General features: G+C 40.2%; 1 protein-coding gene across 1 annotated transcript in view; it reads right to left on the bottom strand.

Annotated features, from left to right (window-relative positions):
- LOC307182397 (DNA topoisomerase I, mitochondrial-like) overlaps window positions 1-17,024 on the bottom strand; it is a gene marked incomplete at both ends in the record, with an annotated part of 36,308 nt that extends 19,284 nt beyond the window's left edge. Inside the window, 2 exon segments of the mRNA XM_079913623.1 lie at window positions 16,635-16,734; window positions 16,847-17,024. Of these exon segments, the coding sequence (XP_079769749.1) occupies window positions 16,635-16,734; window positions 16,847-17,024 (278 nt within the window).
- Window positions 17,025-20,069: the final 3,045 nt, after the last annotated feature.

Raw genomic sequence — 20,069 nt, 5'->3', positions numbered from 1 at the left:
AATATCACCTTTTCATTGAAACTCATTTTCTTACTTCTAACATTCAAAAATGGGTTCTCATTTTACAAAGTGTCACCACTGTTTTCCTGACACCTTCTTCAACATCTTTTCCTGGAATATGGGCCAGACTGTCTTTCCTCTAAGTAGGGAAAAAGTGGTTACAATTTTTCCACTGAATTCTGGCCTGGGAGGGGTGGAGAGGTCCATTCAGCAAGTATCTACGAATGATTCTCTGTGTTCCAATGTGTTTTTAGGCATTAAACACTATGACCAGGCACTGGGCTGTATCGACTCTACACCAAGGTTATACTCAGGGTCACAAACTTGATTGGGGCTAGGTATTTCTATTCCCAGAATATAAGTTGTATTTCTTCCAGTACAGCATAAATTTGAACCCAAATATAAGTGGACAATAGTTAACAAAATGAGGTGAGTGACAAAATTAAAAGTTCTCAATAAGGCTCTACAATTATAATAATGTATCAGAAATATTAAAATGTGTTTCCACATGAAAAATTAGTATGGAAGCAAGAGTGAGGACATTGTAGGACATTCCTTGAATCCACAATCCTTTTAAGTTATTGACAAGTTTAAATATAAGTAAAAACCTAAAAACTTATTAAATGACTTATTTCCAATTATTTTCACAGAGCATTGTTTGAATTATTATAAGTTTGAAGCTTATTAAATACAAACAAATGTCAATTTTACAGCCTATATAAATGCACCATCTTCTTCTGAAATAAAAAAATTCACAATAATTCTTTGTCACAGACTTTGTTTCCGAGCCGATGGTGAATGCTGGCCAGGAAGATGGATCAAAGTGAGTGAAGATACTGGTGAAGTACAGGGTAGGTAGACAAGGGTCTCCTGTTGTCCAGAAACACCTGCAAATGTCTAAAATGCACTGGTCCTGGTTCCCAGATGTTGTTTCTTCCTCTTTATGAATTAAGAATTCCTATGACCTGGTTAAGCAAATACTCAGTGGAAGGATTGTCCATATTTCATGACGAAAAGCAGGGGAAAATAATACACACCTTGTCTTTCTATGACTAATGCAAAAATCTAATCATTCCACTAGCCCACACTGGGTTTAAACAGCTAGAGTCTGTCTGCTAGGTAAAAAGACTTAATGTCCCTCTTGAGAAGAAATTAACTGCTAAAACAGACTCCGGTGAAATGGAGTTCTGTCTTCTGTCCTCAATGCCGCCATTTTTCTCTTTGAATCTGGCTCTTCCATTCAAGCAGAATGAAAACTTGGATCTTTGCCTTGAGCAAATTTCATTTCCCAGGCTCAGATTCTGGGAATCTGTTTAATTGCAGAGGTGAGCTCCACTTGTAGCAGCTCTGAAATCAGTCAAATCCACTGTTCAAGAGCCAGAGAGGGGTTTCAAGAGCCAGAGAGGCGTGAAGTAAAATCAGAGTTTTTTGTTCTTCTTCTTCTTCTTTCTCTAATTGCTTTAGGTATAAATTTAGGTTATTTATTTGAGATTTTTCTTGTTTCTTGAGGTAGGATTGTATTGCTATAAACTTCCCTCTTACAACTGCTTTTGCTGCATCCCATAGGTTTTGGGTCATCGTGTTTTCATTGTCATTTGTTTCTAGGTATTTTTTATTTCCTCTTTGATTTCTTCAGTGATCTCTTGGTTATTTAGTAGTGTATTGTTTAGCCTCCATGCGTTTGTACTGTTTACAGATTTTTTCCTGTAATTGATATCTAGTCTCATAGTATTGTGATCAGAAAAGATACTTGAAATGATTTCAATTTTCTAAAATTTACCAAGGCTTGATTTGTGACCCAAGATATGATCTATCTTGGAAAATGCTCCATGAGCACTTGAGAAGAAAGTGTGTTCTGATGTTTTGGAATGGAATGTCCTATAAATATCAATTAAGTCCATCTTGTTTAATGTATCATTTAAAGCTTGTGTTTCCTTATGTATTTTCATTTTGGATGATCTGTCCATTGGTGAAAGTGAGGTGTTAAAGTCCCCTACTATGATTGTGTTACTGTCAATTTCCCATTTTATTGCTGTTAGCATTTGCCTTATGTATTGAGGTACTCCTATTTTGGGTGTATAAATATTTACATTGTTATATCTTCTTGGATTGATGCCTTGATCATTATGTAGTGTCCTTCTTTGTCTCTTGTAATAGTCTTTGTTTTAAAGTCTATTTTGTCTGATATGAGAATTGCTACTCCACCTTTCTTTTGATTTCCATTTGCATTGAATATCTTTTTCTATCCCCTCACTTTCAGTCTGTACATGTCCCTGTGGTCTGAAGTGAATCTCTTGTAGACAGCATATATACGGGTCTTGTTTTTGTATCCATTCAGCCAGTCTATGTCTTTTGGTTGGAACATTTAATCCATTTACATTTAAGATAATTATTGATATGTACATTCCTATTACCATTTTCTTAAGTTTTGTTTGTTATTGTAGGTCTTTTTCTTCTGTTGTGTTTCCTGCCTAGAGAAGTTCCTTTAGAATTTGTTGTAAACCTGGTTTGGTGGTGCTGAATTCTCTTAGCTTTTGCTTGTGTGTAAAGGTTTTAATTTCTCCATCAAATCTGAATGAGATCCTTGCTGGGCAATCTTGGTTGTAGGTTTTTCCCTTTCATCACTTTAAATATGTCTTGCCACTCCCTTCTGGCTTGCAGAGTTTCTGCTGAAAGATCAGCTGTTAACTTTATGGGGATTCCCTTGTATGTTATTTGTTGCTGTTCCATTGCTGCTTTTAATATTTTTTCTTTGTGTTTAATTTTTGATACTTTGATTAATATGTGTCCTGGCGTGTTTCTCCTTGGATTTATGCTGTATATGGCTCTCTGTGCTTCCTGGACTTGATTGACTATTTCCTTTCCTATATTAGGGAATTTTTCAACTATTATCTCTTCAAATATTTTCTCAGTCCCTTTTTCTCTTCTTCTTCTACGGCCCCTACAATTTGAATGTCGGTGCTTTTAATGTCCCAGAGGTCTCTGAGACTGTCCTCAATTCTTTTCATTCTTTTTTCTTTATTCCACTCTGTGGTAGTTATTTCCACTATTTTATCTTCCAGGTCATTTATCCATTCTTCTGCCTCAGTTATTCTGCTATTGTGTCCTTCTAGAGAGTTTTTAATTTCATTTATTGTGTTGCTCATCATTGTTTGTTTGCTCTTTATTTCTTCTAGATCCTTGTTAAGCATTTCTTGTATTTTCTCCATTCTATTTCCAAGATTTGGGATCATCTTTACTATCATTACTCTGAATTATTTTTAGGTTAGACTGTCTATTTTCTCTTCATTTGTTTGGTCTGGTGGATTTTTACTTTGCTCCTTCATCTGCTGTGTGTTTTTCTGTCTTCTCATTTTGCTTAACTGTGTTTGAGGTCTCCTTTTTGCAGGCTGCAGGTTCATAGTTCTTGTTGTTTTTGGTGTCTGCCCCCAGTGAGTAAGGTTGGTTCAGTGGGTTGTATAGGTTTCCTGGTTGAGGGGACTGGTGATTGTGTTCTGGTGGCTGAGGCTGGATCTTGTCTTTCTGGTGGGCAAGACCGCATCTGGTGGTGTGTTTTTCAGTGTCTGTGAACTTATTATGATTTTAGGCAGCCTCTCTGCTAATGGGTGGGGTTGGGGTCTTGTCTTGCTAGTTGTTTGGCATGGGGCGTCCAGCACTGGAGCTTGCTGGTCGTTGAGTGGAGCTGGGTCTTAGCGTTGAGATGGAGATCTCTGGGAGAGCTGTCGCCAATTGATATTACATGGGGCCAGGAGGTCTCTGGTGGACCAATGTCCTGAACTCGGCTCTCCCACCTCAGAGACTCACCCTGACACCTGGCTGGAGCACCAAGACCCTGTCAGTCACACGGCTCAGAAGAAAAGGGAGGAAAAAAAGAAAGAAAAATAAATAAAATAAAGTTATTAAAATAAAAAAAATTTTTGAAAGAAAATTTTTAAGTAATTAAAAACAGAAGAGAGCAAACAAACCAATAAATCTACCAATGATAAGAAGCATAAAATCTATACTAAGATAAACATAAAAATCAGAAACTAGTCAGTTGCAGACAGCAAACTCCTTTGCCATCTTGAAGGTCCTCCAATAATTGATATTTCTTGATGTAACTTCTCAATCAAAAGACAAGGTCAACCAATATTTGAAAAAAGAGCAAAGGAAATTCAATGGAGAAAAGGTAGTTTTTTCAGCAAATGGTTCTGCAACAATTGTGCCAAAAAAAAAAAAAAAAAAAAGAACCTAGACACTGATTTATCCCTCTCACAAAAATTAACTCAAAATGGATCATAGAACTGAAAGAAGATGCAAAACAATAAAACTTCTAGGGGGCTTCCCTGATGGCGCAGTGGTTGAGAGTCTGCCTACCGATGCAGGGGATGTGCGTTTGTGCCCCGGTCCAGGAGGATCCCACATGCCGCAGAGTGGCTGGGCCCACGGGCCATGGCTGCTGAGCCTGCATGTCCGGAGCCTGTGCTCCGCAACGGGAGAGGCCACAACAGTGAGAGGCCTGCGTACCGCAAAAAAAACCCCACAAAAAACAAACCAAAGAAAACAGAGGAGAAAATTTATGTCATCTTGAATTTGGCAATAAGTTTATTGATATAACACCAACAGTGTGATCCATGTTAAAAAAAAGTGATAAATTAGGCAGTATTAAAATAAAAGACATTTGCTCTGTAAAAGACATTGTTAAGAGAATAGAAAGACAAGTCACACCCTGGCAGAAAATATTTACAAAACTTGTATCTAATAAGGGGCTTGTATCCAAAAAACAAAAAATCCTCACACTCCTCATAATACAAAATACAAAGAATCCTCAGTGTCAACAAAAAGAAAAAAAACAGCCCAATTAAAAAAAAACAGTCAAAAGATCTGAATAGGCACCTCATGAAAGAAGATACACAGATAGAAAATAAGGATAAGAAAATTTGCTCATCACCAACGATCCTTAAAGAATTGCAAATTAAAACAATATTGAGATACCACCAAATAGCAATGAAAATGACAGAAATCCAAAAATCTGGCAATACCAAATGCTGGTTTGGAGGCAGAGCAACAGGAACTCTCATTCATTGCTGGTGGCAGTGAAAATGACAGTCACTTTGGAAGATGGTTTGTTGGTTTTCTTACAAAGCTAATCATAGTCTTATCAGATGATCCGAGAGTCATACTTTTAGATATTTACCCCACCGATTTGAAAATTTATGTCTGTACAAAAACCTGCGTATGATTGTTTACAGCAGTTTTACTCATAATCAACAAAACTGGAAGTAACCAGGATGTTCTTCAATACATAAATGGATAAACTAATTACGCATCTCCATACGAGGGAATTTTACTCAGCTGTAATGATAAATGTGGTCTCAAGTCATGAAAACACATGAAGGAATCTTAAATTCATATGATAAACAAAAGAAGCCAGCCTGAAAGAGGTAACATCATCTTATTTCAATTCAATTGCATTACAGAGAAAGCAAAACTACAATAATAGTTAAAAGATCAGCAGTTGCCACGAGTTTGGAGAACGAGCGAAGCATGGCAAGTGTGGACCCCATGGGACATTTTAGACCAGTGAAACTATTCTGTATGACCATGTAGTTGTGGATACCTGACGCATTTGTCAAAACCCACTGATGTTTACAGCACTAAGTGTGACCTTAATGCATCTCAGTTTTAAAAATTGTTCAGGAATTTGGCAGGTACCAGGAGAGAAAACAAAATGGGAAAGAAAAGACTCTAACTCTACAAATGTATAAGACAACGTCACCGAGGGGGCTGGGGGATAAAGAGGCTGACTCAGTAACTTTGCAAATGTGTGGACTCAGTGAGACTGAAGGAAATGGAGCTGCAGGTAAGCACTGTACTCTAGCTGGTGAGTGGTTTCCCACAGGGGTCCAGGTTCACACTTCTGATACTGCTGTGTATGTTTACTAAAAGTGAACAACTGAATACGAATGGTGATGGTGGAAGCCAGGTTGCTCTCCATAAGACTTAAAGTTTACAGGTAAGCTAGGAGAGGTTGTAATGTAATGTAATGGTAAAAGACTAGAGTCAAAGACATAAGTATGAAGTCATATCTAGCTTAATATATATAGATACACATGGCTACATATATAAATATTTATAAATATGTGTGCATAAGCCGTTAGTATACATACATATATTTCCTTCCTCTGTTACCTCAATGGACCTAGAAGCAAGAACACACAGTGGCAGTGAGCACACCCAGTACCCAATCTTGGTTTCTAATACGATTTTCCAATAAAAGGAACCAGCAATCCCTGGAGAAATTACTGGTTCTAGGACTGAGGCAGAAAACACACGAGTGGAGTAACATAAGGAGAGTCCAAAATAAAATCAGTGATGGGAGTAGGTCAAAGGAGTACAGAAGCCAACCTACAGAGCTCCCAGTTACCAAAGCTGGAACAATTTGCACAAAAAATAAGTAACGTACTACTGGATTATAAAAGCTAAAATAATGTCTATGAGTCTATTTTGATGTAAACATATGATTGAACAAATAAAGGAGGTAGAAGAAATATACCTCCCATGCAGAAGAATACCAAATAATTTATGTACATGTTCTGCTCCTGAGGAGCGGAAGGTAACATCCCACTCCTGAAGTGTGGGCTGCACATCATGACTTCCCTCCAAAGAGGAAAAAAAAGAGTAACTATGCAGTGGACGAACCTGACAAACACGACCTCAGCCAGGCTTTCAAGGTCAACATAACAGTGATTAGTCGTAATTGACAGTACGTGCCCGGGATAGAAGTTCGTAAAAATGGCATTTTACCCCTGTGACCTTCCTGCCCACAATCCATAACCTTGGGCTGATCACAAGAAAAAGAGACAAACCCAATTTAAGGGGCATTCTACAAAATATCTGACCAGTACTCCTCAACACTCTCAGGATCATCTAAACAACGGAAGTCTGAGAAACTGTCATAGCCCAGAGGAGCCTAAGTAGACATGACGACATGATGTCCTGGATGGGATTCTAGATGAAAACTGAGAAAATCCAAATAAGAGATGGTCTTTAGATAACAATAATATATAAGTATTGATTCATTAATTGTAATGAATGAGCCAACTAATGTAAGACATTTTTAATAGAGGAGACTGGGGTATCTGGGAACTCTTGGACTGTTCTCACAGTTTTTCTGCAAATCTAAAACTCTTCTAAAAAAAAGTTATTTAAAAAAAAGAATGTATCATCTAGTTACACGTTATCTTTAAATTTTATTCCAAGCACTCCATTGTAGTAATAAAGACTACTAATCCAAAATTCTAATATTTTGAAATATTATTTATTTTAAGGAGTCAATCACACTGACTGATTAACTGATCTTCTCCCAATTTCTTTTAGGAGATCATTTTAAAAAAAATCATTGCAAATGAAAATCTGAACATGCCATTTATCTCAGAGATTACCCTGCCTGCTATAAATGCAAGAGGCTACTTCAGACCAGCCATATACAAAAATGAATTTTTTTAAATGGTTCTAACTGACAATTTATTTCCTATGCTCCAATGCCTTTTACTAGTATGTTTCACAAATTGAAATGCCAAAATAACATAAAATAGAATAAACTAAAGTATCAGAAGCCTGAGTAATTTACTAAAGCCTTTGAATTTACTAAATTAATCTTGTTGCTGTCAGATAAGACCACATCTAAAATAGGCAACTAGATGGTGGCCTATCTTACCCTTGATTAACCTCTAGTGAAGACACTCTGAGTCTTTTCCACATATGTAATAATCCCTCGGTCAAGGTCCTTTTTAAAGTCTGAATTCAATCGTTATGCTGCTGCTTAATTTCATGTCTTCCTATTATTTTTTCAAATAAAGATAGAAAACTGTTACTGGCCATTTCCTGTGTAGCAACCATGCATGAAGATTAAAATTAAATAACCATTCTTTTAGGATTAAATGAGTATAGTCCCTTAAATCTTTCCAATTCAAAGCCAATCCTTTTGCCTTCTAGTGGGTGGTTATTATCTGAACACTTTTCTAATTTGCTATAGTCTTGTCTTTAATCCAGCACCGAAGAATTAAACTTGACATTCAAGACAATGTATTTGAAAACCCCTGTGTGATCTTGAAGAAAACTCGTCTACGAAAAGAAGAAGGCTACCTAATTTTATCATTGAAAATGAATTTTACTGAAAACATTTCCAGTTAGAATTTTAGCCTTCCTTTGGTGCACTTAGATACAAAAGAGAACGTAGAATCTGATAGAATATAATTTGTCAAAGAACATCTCCTCCACGTGACCAGGAACATCTCCTCCATGTGACTATGGCTATTTACTGGGACACTAGTGCGAGGGGTTTCTTGGCAAGTTTATTTCGATATAAAGTACTAATGGAAAGAAATGCTTGGTATTTTGCTGTCCCTGGCAGACCTCATGTCAGGCAGCAAGGTTCCTTGATCTGTGAAAAAGCTTTACCGCTGCGCACAGTATCTGCAATTTCTGAAACAAAATGGACTGCTTTTGTCAAATGGGCCTAAAGAGACACACCACCCTGTCCTCCGGGCTCTGCAGGGATCCTCCCCATAGGAAAGCTTGGTCATTTGGGCCTCCGTGAATAGGGTGAACTCATTGCTTTCATAAATGCAATGAGTTACTTATGTGGTCACAAAGGAAAATCTATGTAAAGCGCTTAGCACAGGCCTGGCATCTACTAAGGACTGCGAAGAAAAGCTAGTGCTTTTTAAAAAAAGGAATTTGCAAATTATAAATTTGAGGCCTTGCAATCATGGGAGAAAGATTTTTTTGGAAAAAAAAATCCCCATTTTGAAACGAGGCCTTTTTTTTTCTGATAGTTACTCTGCGTATTTTTTAAAATTTTTATTGGAGTGGAGTCGATTTACAATGTGTTTCAAGTGTACAGCACAGTAATTCGGTTACACATATACATATATTCATTCTTTTTCAGATTCTTTTCCCATATAGGTTATTGCATAATACTGAGTTCCCTGTGCTATGCAGTAGGTCCTTGTTGCTTATCTCTGCTTATTATTTGGAATTTATTTCTACTGCCTGTGGGCCTCACGTCCTCAGAGGTTTACCAGAAGTGAAGCTAACACGCCCAGCGTCGGCTCTCCATGGTGCCACACACTGCACCAGTTTGCAAAACCACATTTTAATCTGGTGGTTAAGGCACTCTGAAGACTCAGAGTGTCTTCACTAGAGGTTAATCAATCCTCTGACCTTTGAAGATCCCCTCCCCTGCCCACCTCCCACAAGGCCTCAGCTCCAGACATGCATCCCTGGGAGCCCCCTTGCCAAGGTCCCCCCTTCACAAGCCCTGGAACAGAACCTCTGCTTGTCCCTCCCACGGAACCTCAGCACTTCACCCTTCAAACTTAACACTTCCCCACCTGGTTCATCATATACGGAGATACTGACGCACCACCAAAGCCAGAGCAGCCAGGGCTGGGTGCGCGCGCGCCTGTGTGTGTGTGTGTGTGTGTGTGTGTGTGTGTGTGACTGTGAACAATAGAGAAACGAACACCAGACACACGGATGGGACACAGCAGTTCCCGGGAGGGTCCCTGACCAAACACCAAATGGAGGCTGTTTACCTGCCTCCTCTTGGGCTCGGTTAAAGTGCCCTGAAGACATGACCTGCATCATTTAAGTACTCTGTGGATTCTCCCTTAATATGACATTTCACGTCTCCGAGGATGATAATTACTATTCTGCAGTTTTCTGGAGTGCCGTCAGGGAGAAGACATCTAATAGTGCTGAGGACTTAAGCAAAGCAGTTCCCTAGATCTTTGTTTATCGGTGTTTACCTGTAAACAAGGTGAAGGTGAGGTAATGCTTTCAGATCTACAAAATCCTTCTGGCTAACTTATCCAGGTAATGGTGATAAACTTGACCTTTGTTGCTTGAGACATCTTGACAACTAAACTTTTCGTAAGGACTCACTGTGAATTTCCTCTTTAGGAATGTTCCTTTTCAAGAACGTTTTTGTTTTTCTTTCTTAAATCTAATCTCCTCCAACTTCTTCTGCACGCATGGACATGCTCAAACTAGGATGCACAAGCCCACACCTGGGGCTGAGTAACAAGTCTGCCCTGATAATACTTTTTTAAACCATATTCAGACTTTTAGAAAAATATATTCAGAGTTCATCTTTGGATTTTCAGTATATTTCAATCTTCTTGATGGAAAGGATATATCACAAGATATGACTTATTTATAAGATTCTCAATAAGGCAGCCCATGAGGGGAGTTATAAAAAAAAAAAAGAATGAAACAGCAACAGCACCAGGAGCCCAAATCTCTGTTTCAGGGGTGGATTGTAGCTTTCATCTCACACCTTGAGAAGCCTGATCGGTGGAAAGGGACACAGGTGTGACAGCTTGGTCACATCCCTGCTCTCGGGAGCTGTGTTTGGAATAGGGCTGTGCTTGGCAGGAATCCTGCTTTAGAAATGCAGGCAACTTCTGCTCAGAAAATCAAAATGGTACACAAGCCCCCAATCAGACTTACATCTTTTTACAAAGAGATTGCATTTTTTAAATGGTGCTAAGAGGGCATCTAAACCACCTGTCTTCTGCTTCTCTGTTGCCTGTCACAGAGGGTCATCTGGCTCGGGAAACATTTCCGTTTTATAAATAGAAAGGGCATTACAAATAGATTTTGCCTAAAGAAAAATATTAATGAGATAAATAACCCCAATTTTGGTGAAGTGTCAGCCAAAATATGTTCATCATTGTCAGTCTGAGTCAGCCACGCAGTATTCTCAAGTTCAGAACAGCTTGAGGCTGTTGTAAATTGGGTTTATAAAGAATGTCTTCACACTCAGGGACCGTATTTCCAAGTAAGAAGCAGGATGAATTTCCCCTCCTGTGTACGAAAGAAGGACTGAAAATTACCTGGAGGAAAGCTTTCCTGTTTGCGTTTTGTTTTCGTTACAATCACCACCTCTTCCCTCCCCGACCACCGTTGCCACTAGAAGTCACTACTCTACTCTGTAGATGGAAGATACAGGGGTGGCATCGTCTGGAGCCCAATTGCCTGGATGGAAATCCTGGCTCTCCCGGGTGACTCTGTGACAGTTAGCAAATCGCTTAACTTCTCCATACCTCAGTTTTCATCATCTATAAAATGGAGGTAATAACAATGACCTCAGGGCTTTCATAAGGGTCAAAAGAAATAGTGTAAAGTTCTCAGGTGAACGCTTTGCATAGAGATCAATAAAGATGAGCTGTCATTAATAGAAGTGCTCAAAGCATGTTCTCTGAGCCTCTTTTATAGAACATACCATTCACATGCTGGATTTCAGGTCTTACCCCCTCAAAACATTGTGAGGGTCTGTATTGAGAGCATCTTTAAATCCAACCAGCCTTGTTCCTAAAACCACAGTCTTTGTGAAAAAACCAATAACCCTCTTTTGTTCCTTGCAGTGAAAAGTCTTCATAGTAAATGTTTAGCATATCTCTGAAAACATTTGTTTAATGAGGACAATATTCTTTCAACCTAATTATTGATCACCTGTCATTCTACGTCAAAATTTACCATTATTTGATTTTTAAATTATTGGATTTTATAGGCCAACATGAAACACTTCTTTATAATTATGAAAATTGGAAATGTAGACCTTGCTCTGTCCAGAATGAGGGGGATGTAGAGAGAGTTGCCTGGGGATGACATTCCTTACAACCTGGCAGCCAGCACTGCAAAGTGCACACGTTTTCTGGAGGTGACTCTGCTGAGCGATGCTCGGGCAGGACAGCCAATCGCAATGCGAAGACAGCGCACCAATCACGGCAAATATTTAGCGAATACAGAACCTGCTGCGTGTCTATGAAATACACGGTTTATAGTAAATACATTAACCCTTATACCTAAAATAACATTTTAATAATAATTTTCTTTGTTTTACTGTTTGGGAAAATAGTCGTTTCTTGATCAGTACATTCAACATATACATCTTTTAACGGTCACCAACACAGTCCATTTTATTGCTCACGTGAACCAATTAAGACAGCAACGGGATGGTTGCCTGAACACACGTATTCCCTGATGAGAAGGGGAGGTTTGGACCAGGAAAGATTTCTGCCATCGTGCTCTGTGCATCTTTTCCCAGAAGGCATCAAAACTGTGTGAGAGAAATCCCACACAACTCAGGAAATAGAACACTCTTTACTCGTACTATAAATAATTTTATCTTTGGGGGATAGGATTTTGTTTTTAATTTAGAGTGAATTGAGCACCATAACACACACTAGCCTGCCCTGGAAGGAATAAGATTTGGTGACAATTGTCAATTAGATTAGATTTTTAAAATCATTATCATCTTAGTTTACGCTATAGTTATATGAGTCATTGTGACAATTCCCACCAGTTTATTCTAACATTTCAGTTAGGACTTTAGACCACTAAATATTATTTTTACAATTCTTATGATAAAAGGAAAACATGGCAGGTTTTTGTTTCTTTTGGTTTTATTCGTTCTTTTTCTCAGAATTCTCCCACATGTGTTTCAAAGCTGATAAACAATACTTTCTTCCTAGGAACTTGGCACTTTGTACATAAAGCAACCAAAGTACTATTATTTATGCCTGAAGATAAAACAGGAAGATACACAAAACATACAGACACACACAGACACACAGACACATACACACGCACAGAGTCACCAATCAAGAGCTCAGTGTTGACCAGGCCCTAAGCCAGAAGGCGAGTTGCTACAATTTTCCAAAATTCAACCAGACCAGGATTGACCCCCACCCAGCCAATAGCTGTCATCAGAGGCTTTGAAGAGGCTCTCCTAGATACATTCCAAATTGTTCTCTAGCCCCAGCAAAGGCGCAATGAAAGATCTATGGCATTTAAAAGACATTTTCCTGATGATTCAACCTTTGCAAGTTTGGAACATTCATTACTTTGGCCTTTCAAACCCCCTACAATTACCCAACTCAGTGTGGTGCAGTTCCAGGTGTCCAAACTGCCCAAACAAATCATCCAAAACTTGGTGGTTTAAAACAACAATCATCATTTACCATCTCAGTTTCTGGAGGTCAGACGTCCAGAGTGGCTTGGCTGGCCCATCCTCTTTCTGGCACCTTCCTGGTGATGCAGTCAAGTGGTTGCTCAGGCTAGGATATGGCCAGGGGTCTCCTCATCTGTCTGGTGCCAGGGCTGGGAAGACCCAAACAGCTGGGTTCCTCGGCATCCCCTCCTGTTGCTCTGGGCCGCTCCATGGGATCTCTCTCCAGCACGGCATGTTCAAAGAAGCAGGACTTCTTAGGTGTCAGCTCAGGGCTTCCAAGGTATGTCTTCCCACGAGTGCAGGAGCTCATAGGTCACCCAGCATCACTTCTCCGGTGTTCCAACTGTTAGAAGCAATCCCTTAATCCCATAATAGCAGGTATAGATGTTTCTTCCTTTAAAAAATTTAAGTTTGAAACACATATGTCAGACCAAAGATTGAGAGTTCTCCATAGGATGTAATAGTCACTCAAGAGTGCTATGTTTTCCTGATAGACATAGAAGATTTAGCCACTCATATTCATGACTGGTGATGTGGGAAAGTAAATGTAAATATCTTCCAAGTTTAAAAAAACACATATGTCGTGTTTATTTATTTTTATTTTCTTAAAGTATTTTTTCACACCCTCATATCTTTTTTTTTTTTTTCGCCCGTGCCATGCGGCATGCGGGGTCTTAGTTCCCATACCAGGGATGGAACCTGCACCCGCTGCAGTGAAAGCATGTAACCTTAACCACTGGACCGCCCGGGAAGTCCCTCTTTAATTTTTATTATATGCTGAAATAATTCTTGAGCAAATCCTTTGTGAAATAAGGAGAGTTATAAATAAATAGAATAGGTACAATAAACACATAAATCTGTGGATGAAGTGTTCACAAAGACCTCAGAGGGACGGCTTAGAAAATGTTCTAAGTCCCATGTGCTACTCTTTTACTATTTTCCTGAATATTATTCCCCAGAGAAGATGAAGGTTGGTGCCTTAAGCAGTAATATTCACAATTTTAAGCACGGGTAGAATGATAGATGTTGAAAATAAACATCCTTCTACGTTCTCTTACAAAATCACTGCCTCCAAACTACTGAGACTCTTTTCTGGACAGTTTCACTTTGAAAACCATTCTCATTTGAAGCTCATGGAAACTAGAGTAATTATTCATTCAAACCCAGTAAGCAATAATTAATTTTTGCCTTCTTGTTCATGCTTCATGAACTATTTCTGCAATCAACCAATATGCCACCACCTGGGTTAACACTAAGATGTTTGGTTGGTATTCGACAGGTGTTAACATTGACTAAGAATCAGAGCCTTTCAATTAGCAAAACCCATCCATGTTGCTGCAAATGGCATTATTTTGTTCAAAATTTTATTTTCAAGGTGACGTTTGTCACATGTTATGGAATCCATATATTGATCTATTATTTCAGCTCATTTCCACATTTTTTGATAATAAAACCTGATCAAGAAATTAAAGAAGGAGAAATTCTCAGTTTTAAATGTGCTTTGCATTTGCCAATATTAGTAGCCACACTAAAATTATCAAAAATAATTTAAGAAACAAAGAGAGACACATGTTAGGGGGACAGGCATCTTCGTCTGCCAGCTCCCATTGAGAAACTAGTGCCGGTTCTTATGGAGAATGTCAGGGCTGTGGTCAGAAGCCCCAGGTAAGAGCTGTTTAGTTAGGCGTTTGGGTTTAGAAATAAACAAGAGAGAGAAATTACAGAGTTAAATTGCCAAATATACTAAATATGTATCTTAAATATTTATCTTCCTGTTACGGATAATAAAATTAATTAATTTCTAAAGCTGAGGTCTTTCCTTCAGAGGTATCCTTTCTATTCTCCACAGGTAGGACGCAGGGTGGACCCAGTGACTCTTTCACATGGAGGATTAGAATGAACCGGACCCTCATCTCTGAATTCACACACTGATATAAAGGTCCCTACTGCCCAGAGACTTTGTCATATGTCCTGGGTTTTAATGAGTATCCTTTTAAATACAATCAAAGCTGAAATTTTATTGTTAGCTATCTCCAGTAAAAAGCCGCCATGGAGCCAGGGCTAGAACTAGAGAAGAGAGACTCAGCTGTGTTAATGTTCATTTCCCACATAAGGCAAAATTCCCAGAAAGGAAGTGATGTGTCCAGGTTCTTAATCTTCAGGACACCGGCAAGCTCTGAGCCTTGGGACGAGACTCACCCTCCCAGGTCCTCCAGCTCCGAATCTGTACGCTTGACGAATCATCTAAGCTCTCAACTGTCAGGATAACTTGAAACTAATCCTCAGGACTTCTGTAATAAGGCCTAAAAACTAAAATTAAATACCAAAAACAAGATCTTCGAGAAACAAACTTTATTTAAATTCCCCTTTTGAGACTCTCTTTGACTCTGACACCCCGGGACCCAGCACGTGGAGACAAGCCAGCTCCTATGCTGAGCAGACATTCTTACAAAGTAACCATTAATTCAGCCATCAAATACTTATTGCAATTCAGCTAGATATAAAACAAGGTAGCAGAAGCTCAGAAAGAGGCAGGTGTGAGCTGCAGTTCCTCCCAGGAGCTGCCGATAGCACACACAGCCATCTGAGATAAGCATACCTCAAAAGATAAAACAATTAGGAGGTAAAACAAGTGGTTATGATATTGGGATAGTGACGCACTGAAGGGGAAATGTCTAACCTATTTTGCTAAATGTAGAAATGGCTGCGGCTGGGCTCGGGGCTTGAGTTTCCCTGTAACGTCCTTCGGCTCCCTATAAAGTCACTCACTGCAGACAAACATCAAATCTACACAAGACACAGTGCACTTGCCATGCAAATGCATTTTCAAGGTGAGTCCCAGGGTTCCTGCTTCCAACCACTTAATCATCCCAAAGACACAATCCACAAATAAAAATGCTGGACGTGCCCTTGACTGTGGTCACTTTTTCAAGAAACCAGTTTTAATTGGTCAGTGACTAATCAATTCACAATTCCGGGCTTGTATCGACTAGCCCGACCTAGCACGCATTAAAAACAGTGAGCAGGATATTGAGCTCTCCGCCTAAAATCAAACGTGGACAGTTTTGCCTATAACGAGGAAGATTTATGAAACCAGGTCAGGAATTTAGAGCAACACATTAGACACAGGAACCCAGTCAAAAGTCTTCCTTTCAGTCACTAAGGTTTTTTTTTCCACAGAGCTGCTGCCCTGCTTCCAAACAGAAACTTTCAAAATTATAAACACATCCTAAATAACTTCTCCAGCACGCCCACATTAGATGAACAGGTAAATTCTGTGCAAATCGAGGGAGAGTTCACGTTCCAGTTTTTAATGGTGTGTGGCCCACTAGCTCATGGAGTCTTTATCCAAATAGTTCTTTAAGTTTTCACTTTCAACCTCCTCTTTTCTTTACCCTGGACCACAGATCTCAAGGGCCCAGAGCGGAAGGGCCCGTTTCAGGGAGAGGAGACGGGAGGTGCACGGCTGGGATGCGGGAGTGGGGAAGGCAGAACAAGCGCGGCCACAGGGACTGAGGACGTGAGACCCTGTCCCGCAGGCGACGGGAGAGCTTAGGTGTCCCCGGAGAGAAGCGGTGGCAGTGGGAGAAGCATCATCGCTAGTTGAGCATCTCTCCACAATCTCTCAGACCTCAGGATGGAGGCCGCCCGGTTCCGGTGCACGGAGCTGCCTTCCTCGTGGGCGGGCAGTTTGAACAGCACAGCGGGGAGCTTGGACTTGGCGGATGACCCTGAGCGGGGAGGACACAGCGACCCAAGAGCGGCTTTGCAAGCGGAATCAACAGATTTGTAGACAGACTGCATTGTGGGCGTTGAGGTTTGCGGGGTTTACACGTAACTCACCGGCTTCCGACGGACCTCCGGGCCCCTTGCTCTGTTTGCGGGGTCCCCTCCGTGGAAAGAGGCGCAGCCTCAAGGTCGGAGGTGGAGGAACGGGCACCACCTTTCCACGACCCAATGCTTTGCAATGACTATTGGCCCCTGAGGCCCCAAATGCAGATCGAATGCAAGATCGAATCATTCTTAAAAGAAAACTCTTTTTAAAAGATTCACAACAATAAGGCCCTTTGTTTTCATCTGCTTCCACCCTTTCTGTTTCTCAGAAGGATCTGAAACTGAAATTTCAGAATATCCTGAGAAACAAGACCTCTCTTCTGTTTCTGACCACATGGAAGAAGAAATAATAAGAAGGCCGAGAATCATCATGTTTACAGACCAATTCTTTAAAAAAGAAGATTAAGTATTTGATGTTCTGAATCCCTTTTCAAACGGACCCACATTGCTTGCATTTTGGAAATCATCAACTTGGGAGGATTTCCTAGTTATTGTTGGCACTATTCAAGCGTATGTTCTACAACCAGCTCTCTTTGAGGGCTTTACGCCTGTTTGCTTTTCACAGCGCCTAGCCACAATTCAGATAGGCTGGATTTTGACAAATACACACATGTCTGGCGTAAAAGTTTTAAGGAAGGGTGCATTGTCACCATTGCTCTGTGGAGATTAATCTTCCCCCACAAAGTTTATACATCCAGAAAATATTTATTTCCATCAAGAATGTAAACAGTACTAATAACTAAGTAATATGAGGAGGAGGTTTTGGTGGAATCGTTCTAGAAGCTGATCACACTCTCCAGGCATAAATCCCTTGAAACCAGCAAAGCACAATGGATGTAAATTCTCAAAGTGTCAAAGAATTATCCTCCAATAGCATAATACTAGGGAGTAAAAAGAGCAAAATGGTGAACAAATCCAATTTTCCATGTAAAAGTCTTAGAAGGTCATTTTCCATCGGCGCTTCTCGTGAAAAAGATTCGAAGTGGTTTACAAACACACACAGAGACCAAAACTACATCAAAGCATTATTAAGAAGATAGCAAATATGTAACACATGGAGCTCCCGGGAGGGTACCAGTGGTGCCCCAGCCCTCCTTCTCCCCTTTGGGGCCTGTGGAAGATGCTCTTCTCAGCCCTTCGTGGAGTGTAGGCCAAGGAAATAAGAGGGATGTGGCCTGAGCCCTTCCCAGGGGGGGTGATGGCCATCCCACGTGGAATTCTCAGGGTTCTATCCTCTTGGTTGAGTCATACGTCTAATATACATTTCAAATAATGGAGAAATTATCATTGTTTATATATGAAGTTTGGATACCATGGGTCAAGTACAGATATCCTGAAGGACAAAGCCATGAAAATTACTTTGCTCTTGAATTGCTTTGCAGTGATTAGTGTTTGATTAAATTCGAACGCCAAGCTGGAGAGAAGTGGAAATTCAAGGCTTCACCAGGAGAAATGACAGCATTTTCCATGGAAGAGGAAGAATTATGTAATATAATTAAAACATTTTATTATGAGGAAGGCACGTGCTCTAAGAACTTGTCTCGCATCACGATTATGACCGTAGGCTGCAGTCACACTACCATTTGACTGGCTCGGTAACTGTTTTTGCTGGGGGTACCATAAAAATCTTAATTTAATTTTTTCACTGTGTTCGGGGTCAGATATCCCCAGCAGGCACTAGCGCATTTGCCCACTGACCTGCACTTTTCTGAGCAATGTGAAGGAGCAGTGATAACTAGACACCAATTGAGCTTTGATTCTGACCCTCCACACTCCCCCTGGCAGTGCATTTAAGTCCCAGCCATAAAAAACTGAACCTCTACCAGTGGATTGACATCGTGAGAACTGTGCCAGCCTGAAGGAAAACTTAATCAATTCTGATGGAGTAAAAAACCATGGGTAAGATGGTCAGCAGAGGAGGAATGTCTTGCGTTTATTTTTTTCCATCTTTGACTTATGTTTTATTGATAACATATATATATATATATTACTTTTCTTTCTTTTTTAAAATTTTATTGCATCTTGCGTTTATGTACACTTTCAGTTTATGAAATATGTTTACATAGAGGACCTTGTTTGATAATCCCACCCACTCTGTGAATTAAAGAGTCAAGGATTTTTAGCCTCTTTTTTCAAATTACAATTTTTGTCCTTAATGAGCAGGGAACGTCAGGGGTCGTGATGTAATGCATCAGTCCTGTACAAAATGGGGCGAGCTCCCCAAACCATCGCTCTGGTACCATTTCCACCATTTCCAACCACTACTGCCAACCAGAAGCAGGGAGGTGAGTGATGTTATCGAGAGGTCCTTCAGTTAACAGTCTGAGCATGAAATAATGGAAGTTTCCCTTCCTGCTGTCTTGCCTCATGCCGCAGACAACATGCCATAGATCTGGTCCTCTGCTTTCCCTTACTCATCGCCTTCTTTCTGAAGCTTAACATCTGGGTGGGACCTGTTTTCAAGTGAGTACTATGGACAGACCCCACCACTGTTATTCCAGGCAGCTCTGCGAAGAGCAAAAGGACATAAAACAGGAGCAGTTACAGGGGGCATTCATGTTTACCTCTCTGGGATTTGGTTCCCTTGTCCTTAAAGAGTTTTTTCTGATGTGGACCATTTTTAAAGTCTTTGAATTTGTCACAATGTTGCTTCTGTTTTATGTTTTGGCTTTTTGACCGCGAGGCATGTGGGATCTTAGCTCCCTGACCAGGGATCGAACCCACAACCCCCTGCATTGGAAGGCGAAGTCTTAACCACTGAACTGCCAGGGAAGTCCCCTCTTTGTCTTTAAAATGAGGAACTAGGACAGAAGAAATCTCCAAGATCTAGGCCAGTTCACACATGAAGGTTTTGCAGTTTGGTAAAAATATTGGCAAGTCAATCATTCTTACAAAATTTAAGAATCTTTAGAGGTTCCATGAATTTGTACTTTCATGGCCAATGAACATCACTCTCCAAACTCATATCTCAACAATCCCAGAGCTATTATCACAGATTCATAAAGGGCAACTGACGCGCTAGGAGAGACACCCCCTACCTATAAAAGACTCAGAAATATCAACAGCGTGTGCAGACGCCCCTTCATCCCTTGTCTCCTCACCTTTGGAACCCCTGGTGCTACTGCCGAAAAAGCCATTCCAGGCAGGCAGAAAGCTTTAGAGAAACTGGAGGTAAAGAAGTGAAGAAAGGAATGAGACTGAAAAAGGAAATGCAGCATGGAGCTGACCAGGG

The sequence above is a fragment of the Stenella coeruleoalba genome (assembly GCF_951394435.1).
Source record: "Stenella coeruleoalba genome assembly, chromosome: 2".
Lineage (NCBI taxonomy): Eukaryota > Metazoa > Chordata > Mammalia > Artiodactyla > Delphinidae > Stenella > Stenella coeruleoalba.
This window is presented reverse-complemented; position numbering and strand designations above follow the sequence as displayed.